At 42.5% G+C, this 24,969-nt stretch overlaps 1 protein-coding gene across 1 annotated transcript; it reads left to right on the forward strand.

The window, feature by feature from the left end:
- The first annotated feature begins 423 nt into the window (after nt 1-423).
- Nucleotides 424-24,969, forward strand: CAPN6 (calpain 6). The gene is made up of 13 exons (XM_004440494.3): nt 424-502; nt 7,004-7,177; nt 15,779-15,910; nt 16,969-17,177; nt 17,693-17,885; nt 18,466-18,659; nt 18,918-18,995; nt 19,102-19,288; nt 20,942-21,064; nt 21,243-21,445; nt 22,019-22,140; nt 22,544-22,680; nt 23,281-24,969. Exons 2-13 carry the CDS (start codon nt 7,013-7,015, stop codon nt 23,461-23,463), a joined length of 1,926 nt encoding a protein of 641 aa, XP_004440551.2. The 5' UTR covers nt 424-502; nt 7,004-7,012; the 3' UTR covers nt 23,464-24,969.

The following is a 24,969-nucleotide window of genomic DNA, read 5'->3' on the forward strand; positions in this document are numbered from 1 at the left end:
AGGCCATGTCTGCAGCCTAGCCTACAAGAACTTAGCCAACACTTAAAGATTTTTCTCTTTATGTCCTCTCTTGAGTAATGTCCACATCTGCACTATTAACTCTGGGACAGAAAAGTCAGAAATCTATCAGACCCCTCCCTGAAAGTCCCATTTCTCCTTGGAACAGAAAAAGCTTTCAAACGTGGCTTCCTGGGTTTTCAGATTTGCTGGTGGGTGGATCTGGAGTGGGCATCCCGTCTGCACATCTGGCAGGGGCGCTTTCCAGATTTTCCTCATGACTCAGGATCAGTTTCTGACTGCTAGGCGGGGCAAAAGCTCCTGAAGTTTCTGCGAGGCACCTCCCCCTGTGAGCAGAGCTTGGTACAGCCCAAATAGTTTTCAGGTTAAGAAAGCCAGAATCTTTGTTCAGCCGCACTGACTGAACAGACTTTGTAGGGGTTACCTGGCCAAGAGCGGCAGCAGCAGCGGCAGCAGCAGCAGCAAGGCTCCTGGGATAACTCAGGTGAGTAGACAGCGCATTTGCAAACTTACCCTGGAATTTTATTTGCTGGATCACTTCTAGTCTAAAAGAGGTGAAGAAATTTGAACTTTATAGTTAATCAAACTCCGTAGCTATAATTTTATGGTTTGTCTGGATTGAATGTGTGTATGTAATAGCAGTTTGGAAACTTCAAAACTAATGGAATTCTTTATTGCTGATTTTTGGGTGTGTGGGGGGTGATTATGGTTGTCTGGCAATGAGATTTTTCTGGTGATATCTGGTCAGGCTTTTTAAAGTTTGTCTCCTGTTACCCAAAATCCTTGGTAAGGAAGGACAAACCTGGGAAGGGGATGTGAGAGGGAGAACCCCAGGCTGACTGTCTGAGTTTCATTCTGGCATCTGTTGATCTACAGCTGTGGGCAAATTATTGAAATGCAGGCAAAATCTTGGAGCTACACTGTGTACAAAAGGCCTTTAAGCCCTGGAAGTGGGGTGCATGGGCTGTGCACTGTTGCACAGGAGGGAGTGGCAGTTGGCTGTCCTGTCTGCACAGCTGGGGGGGGGGGTCCTCCTGCTCCGGCGACAGGTTGATCTTGGCTATTTCATTTTCAGCTCCTGGCCAGCCTGGTTTTGTTCTTCTCTGATTCTTGCTTTAGTTTAAACTTTGATTTGCAGCTGGGGCTCTATCCCCCTGCCCCCACTACACTGTTACTTGTGTTCTAGGGGTTTCACCGAGCTACCTGACCAGAGAGGGCTGGGGGAGGGCAGAAAAAGTATTGGAGCATTGCGATTGAAAATTGGTTCTGAGGGTTTGGAGCTGGAAATTTGGTGAGAAGCACATAGGAAAATTAAACGAATTCTGCGGTCCTGAAAGTCATTCTGGGCTCCAGGATAAAGCATCTTGATTTGTGTTAATGTTTTATTGAAATACAGCTAATGTCTCATTTGCTAATCTTTGTTGTGAAATTAAGAATATTTTATAGTCTGAGAAAATTTTAAAAACGATTCTTTGGAGGACTGCTAATTAACTCTTTTTTTCCCCTAGCAGTTTGTGTGCACACGCGTGCGTGTGTGGGAATACTTTGGATGTGAATAGCATTCTTTATTTATCCTTAGAGTCCCTAGCAGGCTAGAGAAAAGTCTAAACACTTGTGCAGTCAGGAATAGGTTAAAAAGCAGCTTTCTGTATCCTTGGGAGTTTTCAGTTCCTAAATTAAAAGCAGAAAAAGCCCCTTTGTGACCCCAAATCAGTGTTTCTTTGATTAGCCTTGATTTGAAATCATCTTGCCTTCTGACAGCTTGCAATTCAAAAACAAAACTCTTAAGTGCATTCTTGTAAGAAGAGGACAATGAGAATTTTCAAAAGCAATGTCTTGAGGTTTAGAGTTTGCGTGCCGCCCCCCCCCCCCCCACTTTTCTTAAATTGTGGTGAAAAGAGTCAGGAGGTTCGGGTTTTACTGCCAGCTCTGTCACCAACTATGTAACCTTGGACAAGTCCCTTCACTTTCCTGTAAAAGCAAGGAGCTGGGCTAAGTGATTTCTAAGAGTCTTTCCAGCATAACATTCTATAAAAATTGGAATTAGATTCTCGCAAGGCTGTAAAATTAGACTTATAGTATGGGCTTATTCATCCAAGAGGGAAAAAACGGGTAGTGAGGCAAGTCAGCCAAAAAGGAGAGGTGGAAAAGAGAGGAGGTACTGAATGGCGGAGGGGCCATTTTATATTGGTCTTTTAAATGTCGGTGAGTGTCTTATTTAAAGCATGTGATCAAATCTTCTCATTTTCCACTAAGGACAAAAAGGATTTAATTTGCTAAAAACAAGCATTTCCTAATACTACTGCTCTACACTGGTCTTATCCTTAACAGTTAAAAAGTATGTACACATACTTAATTTCATTAGATCTCCCCAAGAATACCCCGAGGTGTACAGGGCAGCCATCAAATTGCATTGTGCTGATGGAGAAACTGAGGGACAGAGATGTTATCTACACTAAATGGTGGTATTTGTGACTTGATCCTGGATCTCTTGACTACCTGTGCTCTTTTTATGATTCTGAATTGCTTTTTATTTTTTGATTGAGTTCTTCAACAATGGAATTAAAAGAAATTGTGAGCTCTTTTTTTCTTTGAACAGGGTCTTCTCTCTGGTCAGAGTAGATGTCGCCTATGTAAGGCTGGATCAGAGGAGTTTTATGGTCCCTTTCAGACTCCAGAATATTTGGCCAAGAATTTGAATCTGAACAGCCATATATTCCCTGGCAGGTAGTACCCATAGATGTGGGCTATGTGTCTAGACATGAAAAGCACTATTCTCTGTGTAACATGTGGGTGCTGAATTTTTATGACTTCTCCCTCTCCAAGCCCCATTTCTCTCACCACATTACGGCCAGGTGTGAGGATAGGGACTGCTTATTGTGGTTAAAGTGGCCCCTACTTCATGCCAGAGCAGAGTTAGGTCTTCTGTATTCCGTTTGCTCTGCAAGCTCGTAATTGCTTTCACCTCTGATTTTTCCCCAAGTGCAGCACAAGGGGGAAAGTGGGGAAAAGGAGAAACTAGCCAGGGACAGCACCCCCAGAGCCATGCTCTCTCCCTCTCTCCCCCTTAAATGCCCTCCCTTCTCTCCCACACACCCCAATCAAATGCGGTTTGTAAACCGCAGATTGGATTTCCTCTATCAGACAATAATTCTCTTTAATAAACCAAGGCAGATTTCACTTTTTAGAGCACAATCTGGTTTCTACTCTAAGGCTGACCCACAGGTAAAGAACAAGTGCTTTTCCTCTTAAGAGTTTGTCCAGCTTCCCAAGCTTTCCAGTCCAGTGAGTAGCAAAAGCTCCCTCTCCTAACTGGAGCCTTGTGTTCTACAGGGCAGGCTCCTTCAACTTCCCCTGGCAGTTCTCAACTTTCCACACTCTGGATCCACCCCTCCCACTTGCCTTCGTCTATCTCTAGGTGTGGGTCCCCATTCAAATTGTACTGCTTAAGAGTACTGCAAAACCCCACACTCTACTTCACCCAACCACCCATGATACTAGCCCTCAGGACACAGGGTCCCTCTTCTTAGATGTGCACGTTCCCTTTGTTAGCTAGAGGCTCTTTTTGGTTGATACTTAAAGCCCTAGCTTTGATTCTGTTTACCGACTTTCCTAATATGTGGTCTTTAACCTAAGGGCTCTGTCGTCTTCACAGTTGGGTGCAGTAAGATAGTAAAGAAGAAACATGCCCTTCTTCACTCTCCTATGCTCTGACAGGGCAAGTTGTTTACGACAAACCCAACTTACAAATTTCTAGGTTTCCAAAAGTTTTCTGAAACTTAACTGATGAACCCTTGGATGTGAAGGGTTTGAATTCTCCCATGATCATCAAATCATGGAAATAAAGAACTTTTTCAATATCCACCATGGCAATAAATTCTAGGCAGAATGCCTCAAAGTTAGGTATCATGTTTGCTTTGGAGGGTTTTCCTCATTTGTGCTAAAAAAAAAAAAAAAAAAAAAATCCCTTCAGTAAGAAAGCAGTGACCAGAAGAAGCAGTGTGATGTGATGGAAAGCTGCACACTAAATCTGGCATTACACAGACCTGGGTTTGATTCAGCTCTGCCAGTTTCTAGCTTCCCCTTCTCTGAGCTACCATTTCTGCGGATACAAAATGAAGGGCACAGATAATATCTACTAAACATAGCTGCCATGAAGAGAACATGAACTGAAACGTACATTCCAAACAATAAATTGCTACACAAACATTAAATTTCTACGTAAGACATTCATGGATTCAACAAATATTTTCTGAACCATGGTTGTGTGCCCAGCTCTGTGCCAGGCAATGAGAGGGCTTATAATGTATATCTTGCATTTATGGAGCCCTTTCTACTTATTCAAAATACTTTTACACTAACCATCTCATTAGGTATAGCCACATTGTAAGGAGGGCAGGATAGATAATCCCACTCCTCTGATGAGAAAACTGAGGCACAAAGAAACCAAGATCACAGCAAACGGAACACAGTTCTTCTGTTACCTAGTCAGAAATGGGGCTCAACTCTACTCTGCAAGTCAGACGGGACTTGGGACTACAATTGTACTCTAATGAAAGCCTGTTAAAGTTCAGGCTGATAACCTGTTATTCCTTGTTTACTGTGGGCCCCCAAAATGCAGGTGCTCTCACCCAAAAGACTTTACCTATCCATACCGGCTGTACATTTTGCCTCTGGCAGAGTCCACTGGGATCATACTGTTTGGTTTTTTTGTTGTTGTTGTTGGTGAGGAAGATTGGCCCTGAGCTAACACCTGTGTCTATTTTCCTCTATTTTGTATATGGGATGCCGCCACAGCATGGCTTGATGAGCGGTGCGTAGGTCCGCACCCGGGATCCGAACCTGCAAACCCCCGACCACCCCAAAGCGGAGTGTGTGAACTTAACCACTATGCCACTGGGCTGGCCCCAGGGATCATACCGGTTTTTAAAATCAAACCTGATTTTCTTTTCAGTCCATGCTGCTTCTGTCTGTAGACAAGCCCTCTTTATATAACAGGGATTCCCTTTCGAGGCTACTGCCTGCCTCGCCATTTGACTAGGTAACAGGAGAGACTGACGGGGGTGGGGTGGGGGGTGGGGGGGTGGGCGCAGAGGGCCTTTCTGAGAACAGGAAATACTCATTTATTCAAAATGTTCAGGGACTAGGAGGTTCTGGCAAACTAAACATCCTAATTGCCGCAGACTATCCCCCATTTACAGTCCCCAGCCTCTGGCAAACTACCAAACTTTCCAGGGAAAGTAAGAGGCTTGGTAGTGTTTGTTATAAGTTTTGAGCACACGTGAAAATTGGGGTCCATTTGTAACAGGTTCCAGAAAGAAGCCTGGGCATACATTCAGCTTGGCTCTGATGCTGCTTAACGGAAAATTATTACTGATACCCTCCATGCCTTCAAATACAATGAAATACGCTTTAATATTTAAAACACGTGAACAGACTTAAATCTGACGACCAAAGGCATTTTGGTATTTTTCAGTGTCCTGTAGCCTTAATTTGAAAAACAATTGTCAATAAATATGGCTATGGAAAAACTATGGCTATTTTCAGCTTCTTATTTCTCGCATTCAGAGAAAGGATAAGTTTGTTTACACATATTGGAAGTTGCAAATAACGTTGAATTAAAATTTTTTATGGTTTTCAAATGGGGAGACTTCTTTACCATGAAAGCACTTCAGTGTAATACTGAAAGGACATGAAATAAGATAGTAGAGAGGTCTTATTAATATTACACTTTCTATAAAATAGCAACTGACTCTTCGCTAACTGGGTTTTGAGCTGTGTTCCCTACAGATACTCTTTAAAGTGCTAATTAGCCTTTTTTTTTTTCCAATGTCATCTGTTTTTTAGCAGATAATCTGACTTTAGTCAGATTTTTTGTTTCAACCCTTATATAATCATAGAAAGTAGTCACAGTTATCCTTAAAACATATTTTTGAAATAATTGGTGCCATGTAAATTTCACAACGTCCCTCTTATTTACCACTGAATGTCATGAGAAGATCATTAAAATCATTACAAATCTATCTTTGTGAATCAAGCAAAGGCATTGAAAACCCTATTATCACCCTAAAGCTATTTAAAATCAAATTTTCCTTTCAAATTATCCTCATAAAAACCAGTTGTTAGGGGCATTTGAGTGTGGGGTACTCTGATAGACATTGCCTGAAGAGCCACTTTATTAATTCTCTATTTAGCCATGTGAGATTTTTTTTTTAAAGAAAAGAAAGCAACAGTGTATTGCCATGGGATAAAAATCTATAGTCCACCAAATTAGTGTAATTGAATTTCAGAGTCTGCATGTTATCATAGGCAAATGATTACACATTAGACTTTGAAGAAGAAAGACACATACAATCTTTCTATCTTTCCTTGTCTTTGGAGGCCATCTGCTGAGCTCTGTTTCTTGCATTAGCCTTCCTGGCCAGTAATGAAAATGCAAATCTCTTTAATGATAAAAAGGAAGGAATTGTGTAAAAGGGCTTGTTAGAAGTGAAAGTGGCTGCTTTTCCCTCAAGCACAAAGTGTGTGGCCCTTTAGGGCATCAACTTATTCTGAATATAGTAAAGCGATATATTTCCCTTTATCTTCAAATTTAGAATTGTTCTTTGCCTTCAACTTCTCCATGCCAGTGTAAAATGGAAGATTGCCCTTTAAATTATAATGACTCATGTTTAAATAGCAATCATTTATTATCTATTTTTCCAATAAGATTGTTAAGGCCCACAGTACCCCATTTGGCAGATGAAGAAACTGAGGCCTTGAAATGGTTTAGGTGCCTTATTCAAAGCTCCAAACTAATAAGTTGCAGAGCCTGGACCCTTCTTTCCCTGAAAATGGTGACTTTTCCTTTAAAGCCAAACTTGAAGTGCCTAGCTTCCGGAAAAGGTCATTGGGATGACTACTGGTTGTCTAATCTCAGGCAATCTTTAAAAGACTTGAGAACTTCTTCCTCCAATAACAACAATTTTTCTCATTCTACACATAGTTCGACACTATGGGCCCTCCTCTGAAGCTCTTCAAAAACCAGAAGTACCAGGAACTGAAGCAGGAATGCATCAAAGATGGTAGACTTTTCTGTGATCCAACATTTTTGCCTGAGAATGATTCACTTTTCTACAACCGACTGCTTCCCGGAAAGGTGGTGTGGAAACGTCCCCAGGTAACTTTCTTTTTTCACTTTCTCTCTCTCTCCATCTCTTTCATCATAACTCTACTTGGTTCACTATTTCAGTTACACAGCCTACTGCGTGTAGACCAATTTAGGAGACAATTCTAAAATGGGAACTTTTATGGATCTGTGCTTCTGGCTCTAGCTTGAGGAATCTTGAATTTTAGTCAAATTGTCAGATCTAGTAATTTAAAAAGAACAAAAAAGAGATATACCATGCTTGTGTTCTTTTGAAAGTTCATTTGAGTAAATATGGTAACTCCTAAAGCAACTGTACTCTTGTCTCTTTACCGAGTTACCTATCACAGCAACTTCAAGATAACCTCAGACCAGTGAGTAGAAAAACTCCTTATATGGTGAGCATAAATGAAGTGAACTCTACAGGGACAAGATAGAATTTACATTGGGAGAGGGAGGCTTCTTTGCTACTTTTTGGATACCATCACCTGTATCCTCCCACAATTAGCAAAGTGGGCTCCAAGTAGAATTGTAGCTCTTTCACCACCCACTAATAGTTGCTAGAATTCTCTGTAGATCATCTGTATATTGTATCTCTAAAGCAAGTTTCAGGACCCCTTCATAAGCCCCAAATGAGTGGGAGCTCAATGTGTAAAATGAAAGAAGTTGGAATCTGGAGAATAAATTGCAACCTTGCTATATCTAAGGGGTATAACTGGATAGAAGGCATGTTCTACCTGGGTTCTTTCCCATAGTGGGTGACTAGGTATATAGGCCATAAAGGGCTGTTATGAAATGCAAATTCCTGGACCTTCACAATATCCTGAAGACTTTCTGATCCTATTTAATGATGTACCTTTTTGTGCACTATTATGGAACCACTTCAGTCAGCAACTCAAGGTTTGCCTTCTTCAATAAGCAAGCTATCACGTTGCAATTTCCACAGCGTAAACTCCTAAATGGAGTTCTTACAAGAGCTACTTCAGTTTATGTAGGTTGCCACCAGGTGGTGCCAAGATACATTGGTCACTTCAAGGCTCTTGTTTTCTATGTGACTCAAAGGACATGTCTCAGTTTTTGCCCATCAAGTATGATAGCTATTGAGAGTGTGAGACTTGGAGAAGTCCTCTCCATCAGAAGGAAGATTACTGTCCTCCTGACTTTCTGTGCCTCCAGTTGTTGACATCCCTGCAGATCACTGACCTGCAATAAAAATCTGGGAAACATGAGCAGAATTCACTAGCCACTAATTCCGTATGCAGAGAGGTAAGTTGTGTTTTTGTTTTTGTTTTTCAGAAATGCATGGAGAAAATAGAGATATGTTGTCTGGGAGCCACTCACGTGAATGGATGGTGCTAATGAGGGGCACCATTCTTTTTTGATGTTTGGATATGAAAAAAAGGAGATTAATAGGGCAGAAGTAGCAGAAAAGGAGGCAGGAAATTCAGGGAGGTTTTCTGAGGAGTGTCTTTAAAAATAGAACAGACTTAAACATATTTATAAGCTAAGAAGTAAACAGTAAAGAATAAGCAGTTGAGGACACAGAAGAGAGAAGGAATGATTGATGGGGGTGAGGTCCTGGAGGAGATGGGATGAGATCCGATGGGCGGCAAAATAGCAACATGAAGCCATTCCCCAGATGTGAACCAAGCCGACAGTGCTTCCTGTACTGACCGGTCTTTTGACACATCCTTCCTCCTCTGTCTTGGCTCAGTCCTTTGTCGTTGCCTTCATCTTCCAAATTCTGTGGATTGAATCCTAGGTGGATTAACAGGGAAAGAAAAAACTTAATAACCATGGCAATATTCCATCTTGCCTTTGAGACAAGCAATACCCCTTTCAGTGTGAGGTAATGCCAGAAAGAGAGGGTGAATGGGGATGGGTAGAAAAAGGAATCAGCATGTATGGCATGCCTACTATGGGTCCAGATACCGTGTTTAGATTTTCTGTACATTTTTTCATTTCATCCTTATCTGCCACGGCTTAGCAAGGTAGGTATCTTAAAAAGTACTTCGATGTAATTCTTTTTTCCTGGCTTAAGAAATAAAGGTAGATACCATGTCTATTTTATTGATGAGGAAACTGAGTCTCAGAGAGAAAGTAAGAATTTGCCCAGAGTCATACTGCCAACAAGCTTGGATTTGAATCCAGGTTTGACTCAAAAGCCCACATTGATTTTCACTCTACCATGCTGTTATTTCAAGGAGATGGAGTTGTTTGTGTCTCTTCTTTTGCTAAATAGGTAGCTTCTCTCCAGTCAGTTCTCACATTCCTTCTCACTGTGTTGATGCTGTGCATCCATTAATTGATCCATACTAGCCCTTTTGAGAGCATACTATGAGCTTAGTCTTAATTGAGCCCCAAGAGAGAGTCACTTGAGAAACATTTATTGAGCACCTACTCTATGCCAGCCTCTGTGCAATTTACAGACACAGCCTGGGGTAAGGCACTCCCATTCTAGTTGGAGAGATGGATATTGAGCTATTGGAGAGTTAAACAACAAATTAACGCCTGATATAAGAAATGCTGTTTTCAGGCATGCAGATAGTAAATCATGTAGGATTTGAAGAAGGGGGAGATCATCACAGATTGGAGTGGTTGGGGAAGGGGCCTCTTGTGGGAAGTGAGGGAACAACAAGGTTCTGGACCACCATCTGAGTCTCCTCAAAAAGCTGTGGATTCCTTTCCAGCCAGAGTGGAGGCCAAGCCTGTGGTCAAGAACCACGTCAAAGTTCTCTGGCCTCCCATCAGGAAAGCCGAGAGACAGCCCTGGGCCTCTCTGAATTGGCTCAGGAAGACCAGATGGGTCATTGGCCTCACCCGCCTCATTGGCAAGGTTGAGATCCTGGTTTGCAGGGAAGCTTACAGACATTTTGTCCCTTGGCATGCCACATAGCCTCAAACTCAACCAGGGCTATTTTCCGAAGTCTCTAATATGGAAGAAGCATGATTAATCTGATATTTTCTGTCTCTTTCCTCTCCCGTGTAGTAAACTTCTGCCTTTATAAGCCTCCATGCCTGTAAAGCCCACTGCTAGTTGAACCAACTGAGTCCAATCAAGCCCTCACCATCCCAGGGGAGGGTTGAGTTCCCCTTCTTCCCGCTTGCCACTTCCTTGCTGTATCCTAAGGAGCCACTTTAGATAGACAGGGATTATCAGAGCATTTTGCAATTGTTCAGTGCCAGCTCATCCACCCATACCCTCCAAAAGAAAATCTTTCTCCTTAACTCCTCCAGTGGTCTAGTGGCCTCAGCTACTGTCCTAGCTTCCTGGGTACAGAGGTATATTGCCTGAGACATGTACTTCTGGACTTTCCTGTCCTCCTGGGGCTTCAATACATAGTCTTAGTAAATTCTAAGTTATGCTGAGTTATACTGAGTTACAGTGTGATTATGGCTGCAGGTAGGGTTTTTAGGCTGAAATCTGGCTGCCAAATTCCCATAGAAAATCTCTTCTCCAGTTTCCTCCAGCCACCCTCCCCTCCTACCCGCCTCTGGCTTTTTTCCTGTCTGACTCATACCCAGCTACAATAGTGTCTTAGAGTCAGACTCATCTAATCCCTGACTAAAATGGAGCAAGCCCTCATGGGGATTTGCACAGCCAGCTGTGAGAGAAGCAAGGGCACCTGCACAAGATCTTCTGTCAGCTCTCCTGGTGGAGTTTTGAGTTCAGCCTTCACTACCATTGCCCTTGCCCAGGTCTTCCACTAGGGAATATCCTCTCCGGAGGCCATTTCACTATACTGGGTGGGAGGAGGGTGATGAGGTTCTGGATTAAAGCAAAGGAGGTAGGAAAGGAAGGGAAAGGTTGATGAAAGGAGACATTAGAAGCAGAATATACCGGCCTTGGTGATTGATTGCATGTGAGGGAACAATAAAGGAGGAAACACTTCTCTCTTTGTGCTAATAGAAATTTCCAGCTGCCATCTGAATGTGTGACACCTCTGTATAGTAGTTTTGGCCTAGACTGTTTATAAATTTCTTTTTTCTTTCCAGAGATCATATCCCCCAACCTGAGTAGTCCTAAGTGTTTTCCATTGTTGACACAGTTGAAGACAGTTGAATAGGCCCATTCTCTTTCTCTCCATCTCTCCTATTTATTATAAATTCTGCATTTTAACAGCTTTATCAAAGTCCAGTTTTATATCCCATAAAATTCACCTGTTTTAAGTGTATGATGCAACGATTTTTAGTAAATTTACAGAGTCGTGCAAACATTACCACAGTCCAGTTCTAGTTCAGTTGCATCATCCCAATAAGATCCCTTGCACACATTTGCAGTGAGTAAACCCCTCCTCTCCCCAGTCACAGGCAACCACTAATCTACTTTTGGTTTCCATCTAGATTTGCCTATTCTGGACATTTCACTTAAAATAGAATCATAAAAGTAATTGGCTTCTTTTGCTTAGCATAATGTTTTCAAGGGTCATCCATGTTGTAACATGTATTAGTTTATTCCTTTTTATTGCTGAACAGTATTCCATTGCATGGATATATAAATTCTCCCCAATAAAGTAGTTTGAGATTTATACCTGGAGTCTCCTAGCAGAAGTCTGAAGGTTCAAATAAGAAGATAATTACATAGTGACTTGATTGTCTAGGTTGGAGGTGGAAGTTGGGCTTAAGATCTTATTCCCAGGCTCCATATTGAGCTTTCCTTGAAGGAGTTAGGAAGGAAGAGAATGTTTTACTTATGACAAAATTTTCATGCAGAAGTAAAACTCCCCAGCAAGTAAAGCAGACTCCTTGAGAGGCTAGTCCAACATTGGTCCCTGAGCTCAAGTCCACCTATAAATGCCCTGCCTGGAGATGGTTCAATTTTCTAAGGATAAGATAATGGCTACTTGGACTAGCTCACAAAACCCTCAGGTCCTGAGTGGTAGCCCTCAGCCTTCTGGGACTATTTAGAGCCCTGGTCTTAGTCACAATGTACCTACTGCAGGGCTGGCCTCACTTGTAGGTGTCCACGCCCCCATCCCCCTAGTACTGCAAGACTGCACGTAGCACTTTGGAAAATGTCTCCACTCTTCTGGCTGCTGGTTTTCTAGGCAGCCTTTCATTTTACTGTGGTTCTTGAGGTTTACCCTGGACTTCAATGTTTATTGTCAGCAAATTTCACCTGTGTAAAAAGAAAATTGCTAAAGATGTGAATATGGTAGGTGCAAAGGGAGCTACATAGAGTGACGTGTGCGGGAATCCAAGTCTTGTAATTGTATGTCTCCCTCCCCCCCTCCAGAGGTCTCTGGGAAGGGACATGAGGTGAGGACAATGGGAGGGTCCCTCAATGATCAGCTAAGAGAACATATTTCTTAGAGAAGCTGCTTTTCTTGTAGAAGCCTTTGGCTTGGGGATGGGGGCATGCGGGGACTATTCCTGGCTTTACTCTTGGTGCTCGACTTCCTAGTTGTGTGTGTTTCCCCCTAAGAAATTATTTTCCCTTGATAAACAGCCCAGTTCAAGGATCACGTCAACTGTGCCAACACAGCTGGGAGCCATTAGGGGCTCAGCATCTCCCTCCCTCCCAAGCCACCCAAATATGTGAATATGTTAGCTGTGACCTCTCCTCCAACTCTGCTCCCCACCACTCTAGCAGAGCTCATGCTGAAATGTCCCATCTGCATTCTGCATCTCAACTTTGAGCCACAGAAAAATTTCTCCAGCCTTACTTCCTTACCTCCAACGGGAAGACCCCAGTTGTCTAAAACAAGGGGAAAAGTCAGTAAACAGCTATTTCATTATTTTCAAATTTGTCACCAAAAAGTCCGTTTGGCTGTTAAATTTGCATTGGCTCATTACCCTTTACCCTTTCTACCTCTTTAGCTGCTTTCTAGTCTTTCACTTCCTTAAAGAGGTGGAAGATGTGGCTTAATATCTTCTCCCATGTTTCACATCATGATGCTGACATAAATAAGAGATTGATTCACATTTAGTGGATTGAATTGAGGAGATTAAGGCCTATTGGTAATATTTAGCCTAGAACTAAAAGCAAAGACATGACTTAAGCAAATCTTCCAGAACAATGGAGAGCCTTTAGGTGAGTGTTAAGCAAGTAGGCATAAAACACTGGGATGCATGACTGAGAGAGGTAGTTGTATCTCTATCCCTGGAGAGCTTCACAATATTACCCTTTATGTGATGGTCATTAATAAACCTAAATGCAAAGGGATGGACCGGGTGAGGTCTTGAATTTCCTTCTCTAACTATATGTGGTTATGAAGAATCTAAAACTTCAACCCTAGGTCCTCTCTAATTAGCTCGATGATGGAAGGGGCAAGTTACTGCCCTTCTCTGAGCCTGTTTCCTCATTTGTAAAATAAACAGGTTGACTAAATAGTCTCTAAAATTCCTTCCAGCTTTAACAGTCTAAGGACTGTTAACTTACCATGTTTAAAATCCATTGTTAAGTAGCCATCCATCATGTATGAAGACTGGTGAAATAAAACTGGGACATGGGCCAGTTTATAAGAGGAAATTGAAAAGAAGGGAGATTTTTTTGCCTAAATTTATATTCTACCATGATTACACACAGCTTTACATGCACACACACATACACATAATGTATAATAACCACATTCAGCTTAGGTCTACAGGAGAATAATTGCCAGTTCCTCAATTTGAGTTCTATTTACATGTCTTTGCTCATTTATGTGACCCTTTATGTCTTAAATAGAAGTTGACATGCCAAAAGTTTTGGCTAAGCCTAGATCCATGCTGTGAAATGAAAGCCTCGTAGAAATTCAAGACACTTTAATCTAACCCCAACCACTAATAACTCTACATAAAACCAGCAAATAATTTGCCTTAATAATCTAAAAGCATACTTTTTCACATATCAATGTTCACTTCATTGATTTTCCATGCTAGAAAACTATTATATTCATTGTCTAAGTCCAAGAAGTCATTGTATAACTTTACATCTTTTTCCGAGCGAAATGGTAACACCTGACTCAGAGAGGAAAAACTGTGTTGAACTTCATCTTATGAAGGGCAAAAAGACGATAAGAAGAGAAAGAATATCAGGAGCTAATTCATCCAACACACCTGATTTATGTTTAATAAATTAAAAAACAGGCAGCTCCCAACCCATAAAAAAATATTTAATAAGATAGAAGTCTTCTCCTAAGACAAAAAAGTAATGATGAGACACCAGATATGCATCTTAAAAAAAAGACCAGAAAATCAAAAGCTGACAACCCACCTAACCCTCTCCTTTTGGCAGAGTGATGCCAATTAATCTTCAGTTTGGACTTGTCCCTGCCCAGAATGCCTATTCCTTTCCAGAGTTATTTTGGCTTTTAAAGAATGTATGGAATGTTTCATTCGGTAGACCAGACCCTTCATCAAGGAGAATTATGTCCATTAAAAAAAAAAAAGAGGTTTGAGAACCAGAGAAATATAGCTGTCTCTATTTAATAATTTTTAAAAGGATATATGTCTAGATTTTCTTTCCATTTGAGACAAGGATTTATTTCTGCTGGGTAAGCAGAATGTCAAGGTACCGGCAAATGGCCTCCTCCACGAGGCTTTCTCCGTCTACTCAGGACTTCATTGGTATTTCCTGCCTTTGAACTCTGCAAGTGCTAATACTCTGAGTCACACAATCATGTCTTCAATTATATGGTGTCATGTATGCAGCTATGCCTTTGTCTATGCCTGTCTCTCTACCTGTTATGCCTCCTTTGTCCAGCTGCCTAATTCTAATCATTCCTACGGCTTCAACTGAAATGTTATCACTGCTATTCAATCTATTCTGTCTACCACCAGGGAAACTTTGGGGATCCTTCCTCTGGGCACTGATTATACTTTGAAAATGCCTCCAATGTGCCCTCATCATATTTTGTTATAATTGCATTATTTGGGTCTCATTTTTCTACTCGCAGTGGGAATGGCACAGCTAATGATATGTTGGAAGAAGACACACACATACACCCCAAACAAATACTGCCCCCACTCTGACCATGTTCCTTCAGAACATCCACTGTGGGAAGAGTGTCTGTTGAAGTGCTCCTGTGAGTGGTCTACTACCACTTGCTATTAGTGCTGCTGCCATCTATATTCATACAATGCTGTGGAAAAACCTAGTTGCCATGGAGACTACTCTTGCCTTTGCTTTATGTTAGGAAAAGGCTTCATGTATAAGGTCTCCTAATTCATCTTCCTAGAAAGGGAGAAGCATTAATGTTCACCTCCTTCAGGCCTCGTCTCTTAAATGTAATCACCCTTCCAAACACAAGTGCTTCAGAAAATCTCATCCTGACAAGAAGGATCAGAATGTAATGTGCTAGTTCCTAGTCCTCCTTTTTAAAATCTCACTGCTGTGGTGAAAACTCTTCCAAACCCCAATGACAGCTATGTCTGAGGGCCCCCATCAGCACATCTCATCCTGTCTCATTGCATTCCCTTCTTCCATTTCTCCTGCCACTTCTCCACATGATCCTTTTCCTGTGGCTAGATGATCTACTGCTTTGTGTTTTTCCTCACAACCCCCCAACTTTCCCTTTATCCCATCTATGGAAGTCCTACTCATCTTTCAACCCCACCTCCTCTATGAAGTCTGTCCTGCTTAGCTCAGCTCACAGTGACTTCTTGGAAATTCTTCCCAGAAATTCTTATGACCAATTATTGTATCCACAGGACATCTGTGATGACCCCCGTCTGATTGTGGGCAACATTAGCAGCCACCAGCTGATCCAAGGGAGACTGGGGCACAAGCCAATGGTCTCTGCATTTTCCTGTTTGGCTGTTCAGGAGTCTCACTGGACAAAGGTATTCCCTCTCCCGCAGGACCTCACTCAAATTCTACCTTCTTTTCTTCTTTAACAACTTTAGGAAAAGTCAGCTCATAATTTTCTTAGGTAATTTCTTTCCTGAAGGCAGAGGTATTAACTGGTGTCTTCCTTCCATTTTATTATGAGAATTTTTACAAATATAGAAAAGTTGGGAGAGTTTTACAGTGAACATCCATATATTCACCTAGATTCTACTATTAACGTTTTCCTCTATTTGCCTTGTCACACATACTAGTTGATCTTTTGTCACTTGCAGTGCTTTGGCTCTACAGCTCTGCCTGCTTGTGTTCTCTGTACCTGCTGGAGTAGAAAGCCGGTAGGGGCCAGGAAGTCACTAACAGATGTGAATAACAGACAAGGTGAGAAAGATGGAAATAGGTCCTTAAAAAGATTCTAATAAATTATTAAGAGTACAAAAATTCTTTTGGCATTTAGATAGAGTTCAAGACAATGAAGTGTTGACTTTGCTTGGGACAAAGTTAGAGCATTTTCTTCAGAAAAATGATTTTTGAAAGATTAATGTGTAATTGTAATATAAAAATGAGAATTTCCTAAAAGTAATTTTATTCAAGTTGTGAATAAAATCTATATTCTATAGAATCTACATGAAATCTCTAAGATGGACTTATAAAAACTTAAGCCACAGGGGCCTTGTGTTTTGATTGATTTTGCTTTTTAAGATACCTTGTTTATGTGGTTAAACATTCAACCATGAATATGTTTGTATAGACAAATTCTCATGGTCAAGTTTATAGATTATCTGTAGGTAATAATTTTACTCCTAACTGGCTGCCCCCAGTTACCCTGTGTATACTCAGGGCAGGCATGGTAATTGTATTCTCAGCAAAACTGAACTGAGGAGGCAGAAGTTTTGGGGGGAAAATGCCCTACCTAGGACTTCCCAATCTAGACCCAAACCAGGTGTATATGCTATGCTTCCTATTGCCACATGGATTTTCTGGAAGTCAACTGTAATTTCAATATTTGGATATGGTCACGTGAATAAGAGTTGGTTGAATGTTCTTATATTTCCAGACAATTCCCAACCATAAGGAACAGGAATGGGACCCTCGAAAATTAGATAAATATGCTGGGATATTTCGCTTCCGCTTCTGGCATTTTGGAGAATGGACCGAGGTGGTGATTGATGACTTGCTGCCCACCATCAATGGAGATCTGGTTTTCTCCTTCTCCACCTCCATGAATGAGTTTTGGAATGCTTTATTGGAAAAAGCTTATGCAAAGTAAGGAGGGGGGTTGACTAGTTAGTGGTCCGGGTACATGAGAAAAGGAAGGCAACATTTGTCCTTGGGAGCTCATTCTTTCCCAGCCCAGCCCCAGAGTTTAAATTGGGTAGGATCTCAGTCAGATCCAAGGCATTGCTTTGGGCCTGGGACTGGCTCTTCGAAATTCTATATGAGAGAGAAATCAGCTGTTCTGGTTTTCATTAAACCCCTATCTGCTCCTAGGTGCCCCTTCCTGCTGCTAATCTGCAGATCACATGGCATTATGGCCTCAAATTTTCTCCTTGTCTAACATCTACTTATAGAAAGAAGTTCTCACATGGACTATCCTTGATCGATGTAGCCTAAGCCTAGAAATTTCTGAATATAATCTCAAAATATCTCTCATTTAATATCTAAGAGAAAAGCCATCTGGTAAAGGCTGGTTGGGCAAGAACTGTTTAAATTTTGGGAACATGATGTCCTTGGCCTGGAAAAATAATTTTACAAAGATAACCTTGCATATTTGCCCCCAGGCTGCTTGGCTGTTATGAGGCCCTTGATGGTTTGACCACCACTGATATCATCGTGGACTTCACTGGCACCTTGGCTGAAACTGTAGACATGCAGAAGGGAAGATACACGGAGCTTGTTGAGGAGAAGTACAAGCTCTTTGGAGAACTGTACAAAACATTTACCAAAGGAGGTCTGATCTGTTGCTCCATTGAGGTTTGTATTCACCAAAAACAACCACTCTTTGCTCACTTCTGGCAGAGGAGACTACAAAATTTAGTAGGGAACATCACCCTCACTCCGGAGATCCATGAAAAACCATTATGGAACTCAGAAAGGTAACAATGCACATTAAGCCTTGGCACAGAGGCTGAGGAGCTTTATCATTTTATCCTTTTGTACCAGTCATCCCACTGAGGTGGGGGGTGGGGGGACACAGCATACAAGCTGATGTAAATAGCCCCTGCTAAATTATTCCTCCTGCCTCTGCTCCTGAATGTGGAGGTTATAGCTGTTTGCTCAAGGAATAAACCAGCACCACAAATTTTAATGCCGTTCATATCAGTATACTACTGTGGGTAGTTTGAATCTGAATTGTTTAAGTGAGTTGTTACATTAAACTCTTTACTTCCTTTCCTTCACTTGCTTTGTGTCAAGTTAGGTGTCAGGATCAAATTTCCATCTGCATAGGGAGAACTAGCTTCAACCATACTAGGGTAAACCAGTCAAGGAAGAAGAGGAGTCAGGCCTGGGTCTCCCAATTCTTTTGCCCTTATGTATCTTTCTTTGCTCTCAGTCTCCTAATCAGGAGGAACAAGAAGTTGAAACTGATTGGGGTCTACTGAAGGGCCATACCTACACCATGACTGATATTCGCAAGATCCGTCTTGGAGAGAGACTTGTGGAAGTCTTCAGCACTGAGAAATTGTATATGGTTCGACTGAGGAACCCCTTGGGAAGACAGGAATGGAGTGGCCCCTGGAGTGAAATGTGAGTGGCATTCCACTTTGACTGCTACATCCCCCAAACCCTATAGTTCTTCCAAACCCATGCCTCCAGACAGCTAGAGGGCTGTCAATGCTCAGTGGCATTTGTGGGTTCTTGTCAGGCATAGGGTCTGTGACCCAGCTGGAGGTGAGATAAAGCAGGCCCAATCCTCATACATTTTGTTCCTTTGGCACCCTGCTCACTATAGGAAGTCAATGGCAAATATAACAGCTTATCCGTTTGTTCTTTTTTTGCCTTTAGTTCTGAAGAGTGGCAGCAACTGACTGCAGCAGATCGCAAGAACCTGGGGCTTGTTATGTCTGATGATGGAGAGTTTTGGTGAGGAGAGGTTTTCTGTGCTAAGGAAATTGAGGCTTCTACATGGAACTACAGGGGTAGGTATTAAGTGCCATCTTCATTTCTTTCCTGCCCTTCTTCCATTCAGGATGAGCCTGGAGGACTTTTGCCGCAACTTTCATGAACTGAATGTCTGCCGCAATGTGAACAACCCTATTTTTGGCCGCAAGGAACTGGAATCAGTGGTAGGATGCTGGACTGTGGATGATGATCCGCTGATGAACCGTTCAGGAGGCTGCTATAACAACCGAGATACCTTCCTGCAGAATCCCCAGGTTTGAATCAATTATTTTTCTTTCCCTTCAGGTTATCAAGGCAATAGAAACCCAGGTCTCACCTTGGAGTATTTCTTTGACATCAGTTCTTCCATTTGCAGCTATTGTGTAATATTCATCAACCAAGATGCCTAGGGATTGGCTCAGATGCTTGTAAAGCATGGCATACTGTGTTTCTTTGCAGAGATGTACCTTGGCAATATTATCAAATCCGAGCCACCTCTCCTGGCTGCCTCACTCCTGGCCATATTGTTTGGTATGGCTGTTTGACATTCCCTACTTCCTTATGATGGTCCCATATTGGAGAGAAAGAATCTGCTCCCAGATGCTTTCTCAATTCTTTTTCATTTCTGTTCTGTCCTCTTAGGTTCACATTTACTATATGTATCCTCTTTCTCATGCAAGTGATTCTTCTGAACTCCATCATGATATCTCTCTTTTCTTATCTAGAACCCCCTTTTCCCAGGATTTGATTCACTTGTCAATGACCCCATCTCGTCCACCTCCCATTACAATGCTATTCCAGATGACACATTAGGGGTCAAGCCCAGGAATACCCCAAAGCAAAAAATCCAAACATCCAAAGCCTGAATCTATACTAACTAACCTTGATGGTTTTATCCCCAAATGTGCTGATAAGCTAACCCACAGGAGACAAGAATTATGACTGTATTGCAGCCTTATATGGGTGTATCTTTTCTTTCCATGGCCCTCATTGGCCAGGCATTTTGGAGGATGCTAAGGTTGTGGGGTGATTTACTTAACTCATACTTTTTCCCCATCCCTTCCATCTTAATTGTCCCTAAAGAAAAGAAAGCTCCTATTACCCCCACCTCACCCCCATTTACAACCCTGGAAATGTTTCAAGTCTCAGGCACATATACCAAGCTGGGGAAATGACCCTTTTGGCTTCACTGTTAAATGTCTGCACAGGATTGACCCTTGGGGGCCTTGTGAGCCTATGAGTCTGCATCCATTTTTTGTTTGTTGCTAAAGGGAGAGGGAGAAGGAGATGGCGGGGAGGAGAGAAACATAGAAACAGAGAGAGAGATAGAGGCAGAGAGAAGAATCTGATGCCTTAGTTTTACTTCCCAATTGCATCATGATTCCCCAGATGATGTTTGGAAAGTCTCAAGCAGAGGCCTGCAGCTTCCCTAAAATGGTGGTAGCAAAGCATCAATTCTCCAAGGAAGTGGATCCAGCCGCTCCACAAGCCACACATCTGGGCTGGCCATGGGAGGCTAGCCCAGGGGGATGCTGCAGTGTCAGATTAAGTCAAATAAGAATGCTTTCTGTCTTTATGGTTTCTGGAAGTTTTCTATGTACAGCTTTTAAAAACAAGAGGGCAATAATAAAAAAAAATCCAAGGTTCTTCCAAAAACTTATTAAAACAAAGCATACCTCTTTGGCATCAAAGGCCTAGGCATAAAGTTGTCACAACACACGCTGAATGCCATAGGAAGAAGCAAGTATTATGATCTACACTCAGGAAGTCAATGAATTTTCCAAGGCCTCATTGTGTGGTCAATGGCAAAGTCCAGAAAATAACCCAAGTCTCTGCCTCCCAATGTAGAGTTTTCTTCCCTGAAATTTGAGTTAGCTCATCTGAAATGGAAGTGCTAACTAAGCTCCTTGGTGGCCTCTTTCCCTTAGTACATCTTCACTGTGCCTGAGGATGGGCACAAGGTCATCATGTCACTACAGCAGAAGGACCTGCGTACTTACCGCCGCATGGGAAGACCTGACAATTACATCATTGGTTTTGAGCTCTTCAAGGTAAGAATGGAGATTTGGAGCAGAGAGAATGATGGCAAATGAAGTTAAAGTTAGGATGGCTTAGGGTTAGGGGAATTAAGAAAGGTCCAGGGATAAAGAAAGCTGAGGACCTAGGATCTTCCAACATAAAAACTATGATTTGAGCAGAATGGAGCATTTCATTCTATTTCATTTGCAGGTGGAGGTGAACCGCAAATTCCGCCTCCACCACCTCTACATCCAAGAACGTGCTGGGACTTCCACCTATATTGACACCCGCACCGTGTTTCTGAGCAAGTACCTGAAGAAGGGCAACTATGTGCTTGTCCCAACCATGTTCCAACATGGCCGCACCAGCGAGTTTCTCCTGAGAATCTTCTCTGAAGTGCCTGTCCAGCTCAGGTTCAGTTTCTTTGGCCAGCCCCACAAACTCCTATCCTCTGCTTTGCCTCCAATCCTAATCCCTTTGACCCTTCTCCCCCTATGTAGACACTCAAAGGGACAACTTGTTCAAGTCAGACTTCGTTGAAATGGTGGTGGTAGAAATATTTCTCAAAGCAGGGTTACAAAAAATTCCCCAGTGGACGTCTGAGTTTCAGAGCTCTGAGCTGCCATTTAAGGGGAACAGGCCTATAGCCTAAATTTTTCCACTTATTTTTTATCTTCTGTTTTCTAGCTGACTCTCTCTTCTATTAAACAGCTGGCACTCCTCACTGCTCCTCTATTATGTTCTGAGAGCTGGGTCACCAAAGCTACCTTTTCACCCCAGCCTTGCCTACTCTGATCTTTATCTGCTGGTCCTTAAAGCAAGAGGAAAGGAAAACATGCTCGTAAAATATAAGCTATGTCTGAGGAGGAATGGGCTAGGTCACTCAGCTTTTCATGCTTTTCAGCAACAATGTCTGCTTTGGCAAGCCTATCTCGTCATCAAAGGGCGTTCATCATCAATGATGTGTCTTCTTTTTGATGTTCCAGGGAACTGACTCTGGATATGCCCAAGATGTCCTGCTGGAACCTGGCTCGTGGCTATCCAAAGGTGGTTACCCAGATCACTGTTCACAGCGCTGAGGGCTTGGAGAAGAAGTATGCCAATGAAAGTAAGAACTGCAGGGGTGTTTGGGAAAGCAAAACTCTGTTTCATTTATTGCATTTATTTCATTTATTTCATTCCTTTATTCATTCATTTATTTATGGTTAGAAAGCATGATCACAAATGATTCTCTCCAATGGTACTTTCAGTCTAGAGAAGTCAGGATGGCTGTCAACCATGCCAGAGAACGGGATGTAAACTTCTTTGGGCAAGGCCTACATAATATTCATTTTTATATTCCTATATAAAGTATAGAAAAGAAAAGGGAAGCAGGAAAAATATGTTGAGTCCTAGGTCATTCTGATACCCAGGTGTTGTGCTGCAAGTCCCAGAACAGTGAGACAGTTTCTTGACTATCTAGAAAGAGAACTTCAATCACTGTGTTAAAAACAAATGTCACTTTGTTCCAGCTGTAAACCCATATTTGGTCATCAAGTGTGGAAAGGAGGAAGTCCGTTCTCCTGTCCAAAAGAATACTGTTCATGCCATTTTTGACACCCAGGCCATTTTCTACAGAAGGACCACTGACATTCCTATTATAGTGCAGGTAAGAATGTGAACAGGGACTCCCAGAGGGGCTCGTATTCATGACCAGATACTAGATTATCCCAAGTGCCTCACATATGTCCTAGGATACAGAGCAAGAGTTATCCTGGTTTTTTGTTTGTTTATTTTGTACTCAAAGACACCTCCAACCAGGCACAGACACTGACCTCCTTATTAATCTGCATCCTAAATATCCTCTCCTCCATTTATTTCATTGGGGTAAGAAGCCCACATGCTCTCAGGTACATGTTAACACACGTACTATAAAATCCCATGAAGGGAAGCATATGCCAGTTCAGATGACCCTCATCCTTCTAGGTCAAGATGGACCACTACAGTTTGGCTGCTTTTCTGATTTAATGCTTCTGACCAGCTGCCTTTAGGTAGCCACCTCATAGGTCAAGGTTGATCCTGGGCTCTGCTTGTTTTTGTCTATATTCTTTGAGGTAGCTTCCCCTCAGCCAGAGAGGTATCAGGAAAGACAGTCTCTTTGTTTTAAAACAGACCTTTCCAAGCTTAGTATTAGGTTCTAGATGCCACTGGGCAAAGTCCAATCTCACAGAGGGTTGCTCACCTTCACTCTCTTGACTGGTCTCTCCAGGTCTGGAACAGCCGAAAATTCTGTGATCAGTTCTTGGGGCAGGTTACTCTGGATGCTGACCCCAGTGACTGCCGTGATCTGAAGTCTCTGTACCTGCGTAAGAAGGGTGGTCCCACTGCCAAAGTCAAGCAAGGCCACATCAGCTTCAAGGTTATTTCCAGCGATGATCTCACTGAGCTCTAAATCTCCAGCTTCAAAGAATCCTGACAGAGCTTTCCATCCTTTTATTTTCTGTCAGAAGCCAGGTCTTATCTAAGATTCATAATCTTTTGAAAGAAAGAAATTCACAGTAATTAACTTTTCCTTTCTTCTGATAAGTTCCCCATACCTCCCGATCCAAGTAGCATCAGTAGCTACATAACCTATATACCTCCAGCAGCTGGACAGGGGGAGGTGACAGTCCTATCTGGAGATCATACAGATGTTTGTTGAGGAAAGATCTCTGGGGCTTCCGGGGGTGAGATTCAAGCAGGACAACAACAGCCTGGATACCCTACAGATATCTTTGCTGCTTTCAAGTGGCCAAAATATGTCCCCTGTAGGGCACGTTGAGGAAGGAGGAGGGGTGACCAAGGCCAAGCTGGTCTAGCCTGACACCCCAGCTCCTGACTGAACACTACGAACTTCCTGGCAGCATTCTATCCAGAAGCCAGAGCCTGCTTATAAGTCCCCAGCCCTTACTGCCACTGCTACCACTACCACCACCACCACCTCCACCACCATCACCGCCAATCACCACCACCATCACCACCTCCGGAAAGTGTAGTCCTGCCTTAACCCAAGTCACCCCCCACAGTAGGTTTTACCTTCATGTTGAGGAAGCTTCCTAGGTGCTTAATCAAGAGCTGGAGTTCAGTGAGGCCTAGACAGTGGGAAGGGCCTGAGCTCCAGTTCAATGGAAGCCAGCTGTGTGCCACAAGAGGGAAAAGTGGAAGAAGCTGCAGTGGGAGACAAAGCCTCGGTCCCCCACCCATCCACACACACCTACACTCACACACGCGCACATGGGCGCGCACGAACTACCGTTCAGGCAGTCAGTGGGCAAAAGGAAGGACGTATAAGTACCACACACCCCAAAAGGATGAGAGAATCCATCCAGGCATAGTACAGCCAGTTTGGGGCCCCTGACTGCAATGTGAAACCTCCTGCTGCTGCTAGGTTTACAAACAAGCCCGTTGTCCTGTGCCTCCTAATAGCATTGGTACTGAAGACCCCATCTGGGGGCTTGAGACTTGGGGTCAGCCCAGGCCCCTCAGGCTTTTCTCTCAGTTGGGAAGCTTCACTCCCTGGGGGTGTTTGTTTGCCCTCTTGTTTTTTCAGTACTTCTACAGAATTTTCTCTAGAGTCAGTCATTCTGAAATGTTCTTCCCTCCATCTCATCTATCCACATTCTACCCCTTCTTCAAGGCCCAGCATAAATGCCACCTCCTCCATGAAGCCTTCCCTAACCCCCCATCCCAATCTCCAACAATATTTCAATGCTTCTGCAATGATGAAAAAAAAAAAAACATAGTTGTAGTACTTAGTCTAGTCCAGCACGCATTCATTTAAAAAAATACTTTGCAGGTTGTTTTTTTTTTAACTCGCTCACTTCCTACCATGTTTTTCAGTCTGTGTAACTTCTGCAGTGCCTTCACCACACTGCCTTACATAATCCAAACCACAATAAAGTTCACATTCAAGAAATTA

Source organism: Ceratotherium simum, chromosome X, assembly GCF_057802395.1.
Source record: "Ceratotherium simum simum isolate JZ-2026a chromosome X, ASM5780239v1, whole genome shotgun sequence".
Classification (NCBI taxonomy): domain Eukaryota; kingdom Metazoa; phylum Chordata; class Mammalia; order Perissodactyla; family Rhinocerotidae; genus Ceratotherium; species Ceratotherium simum.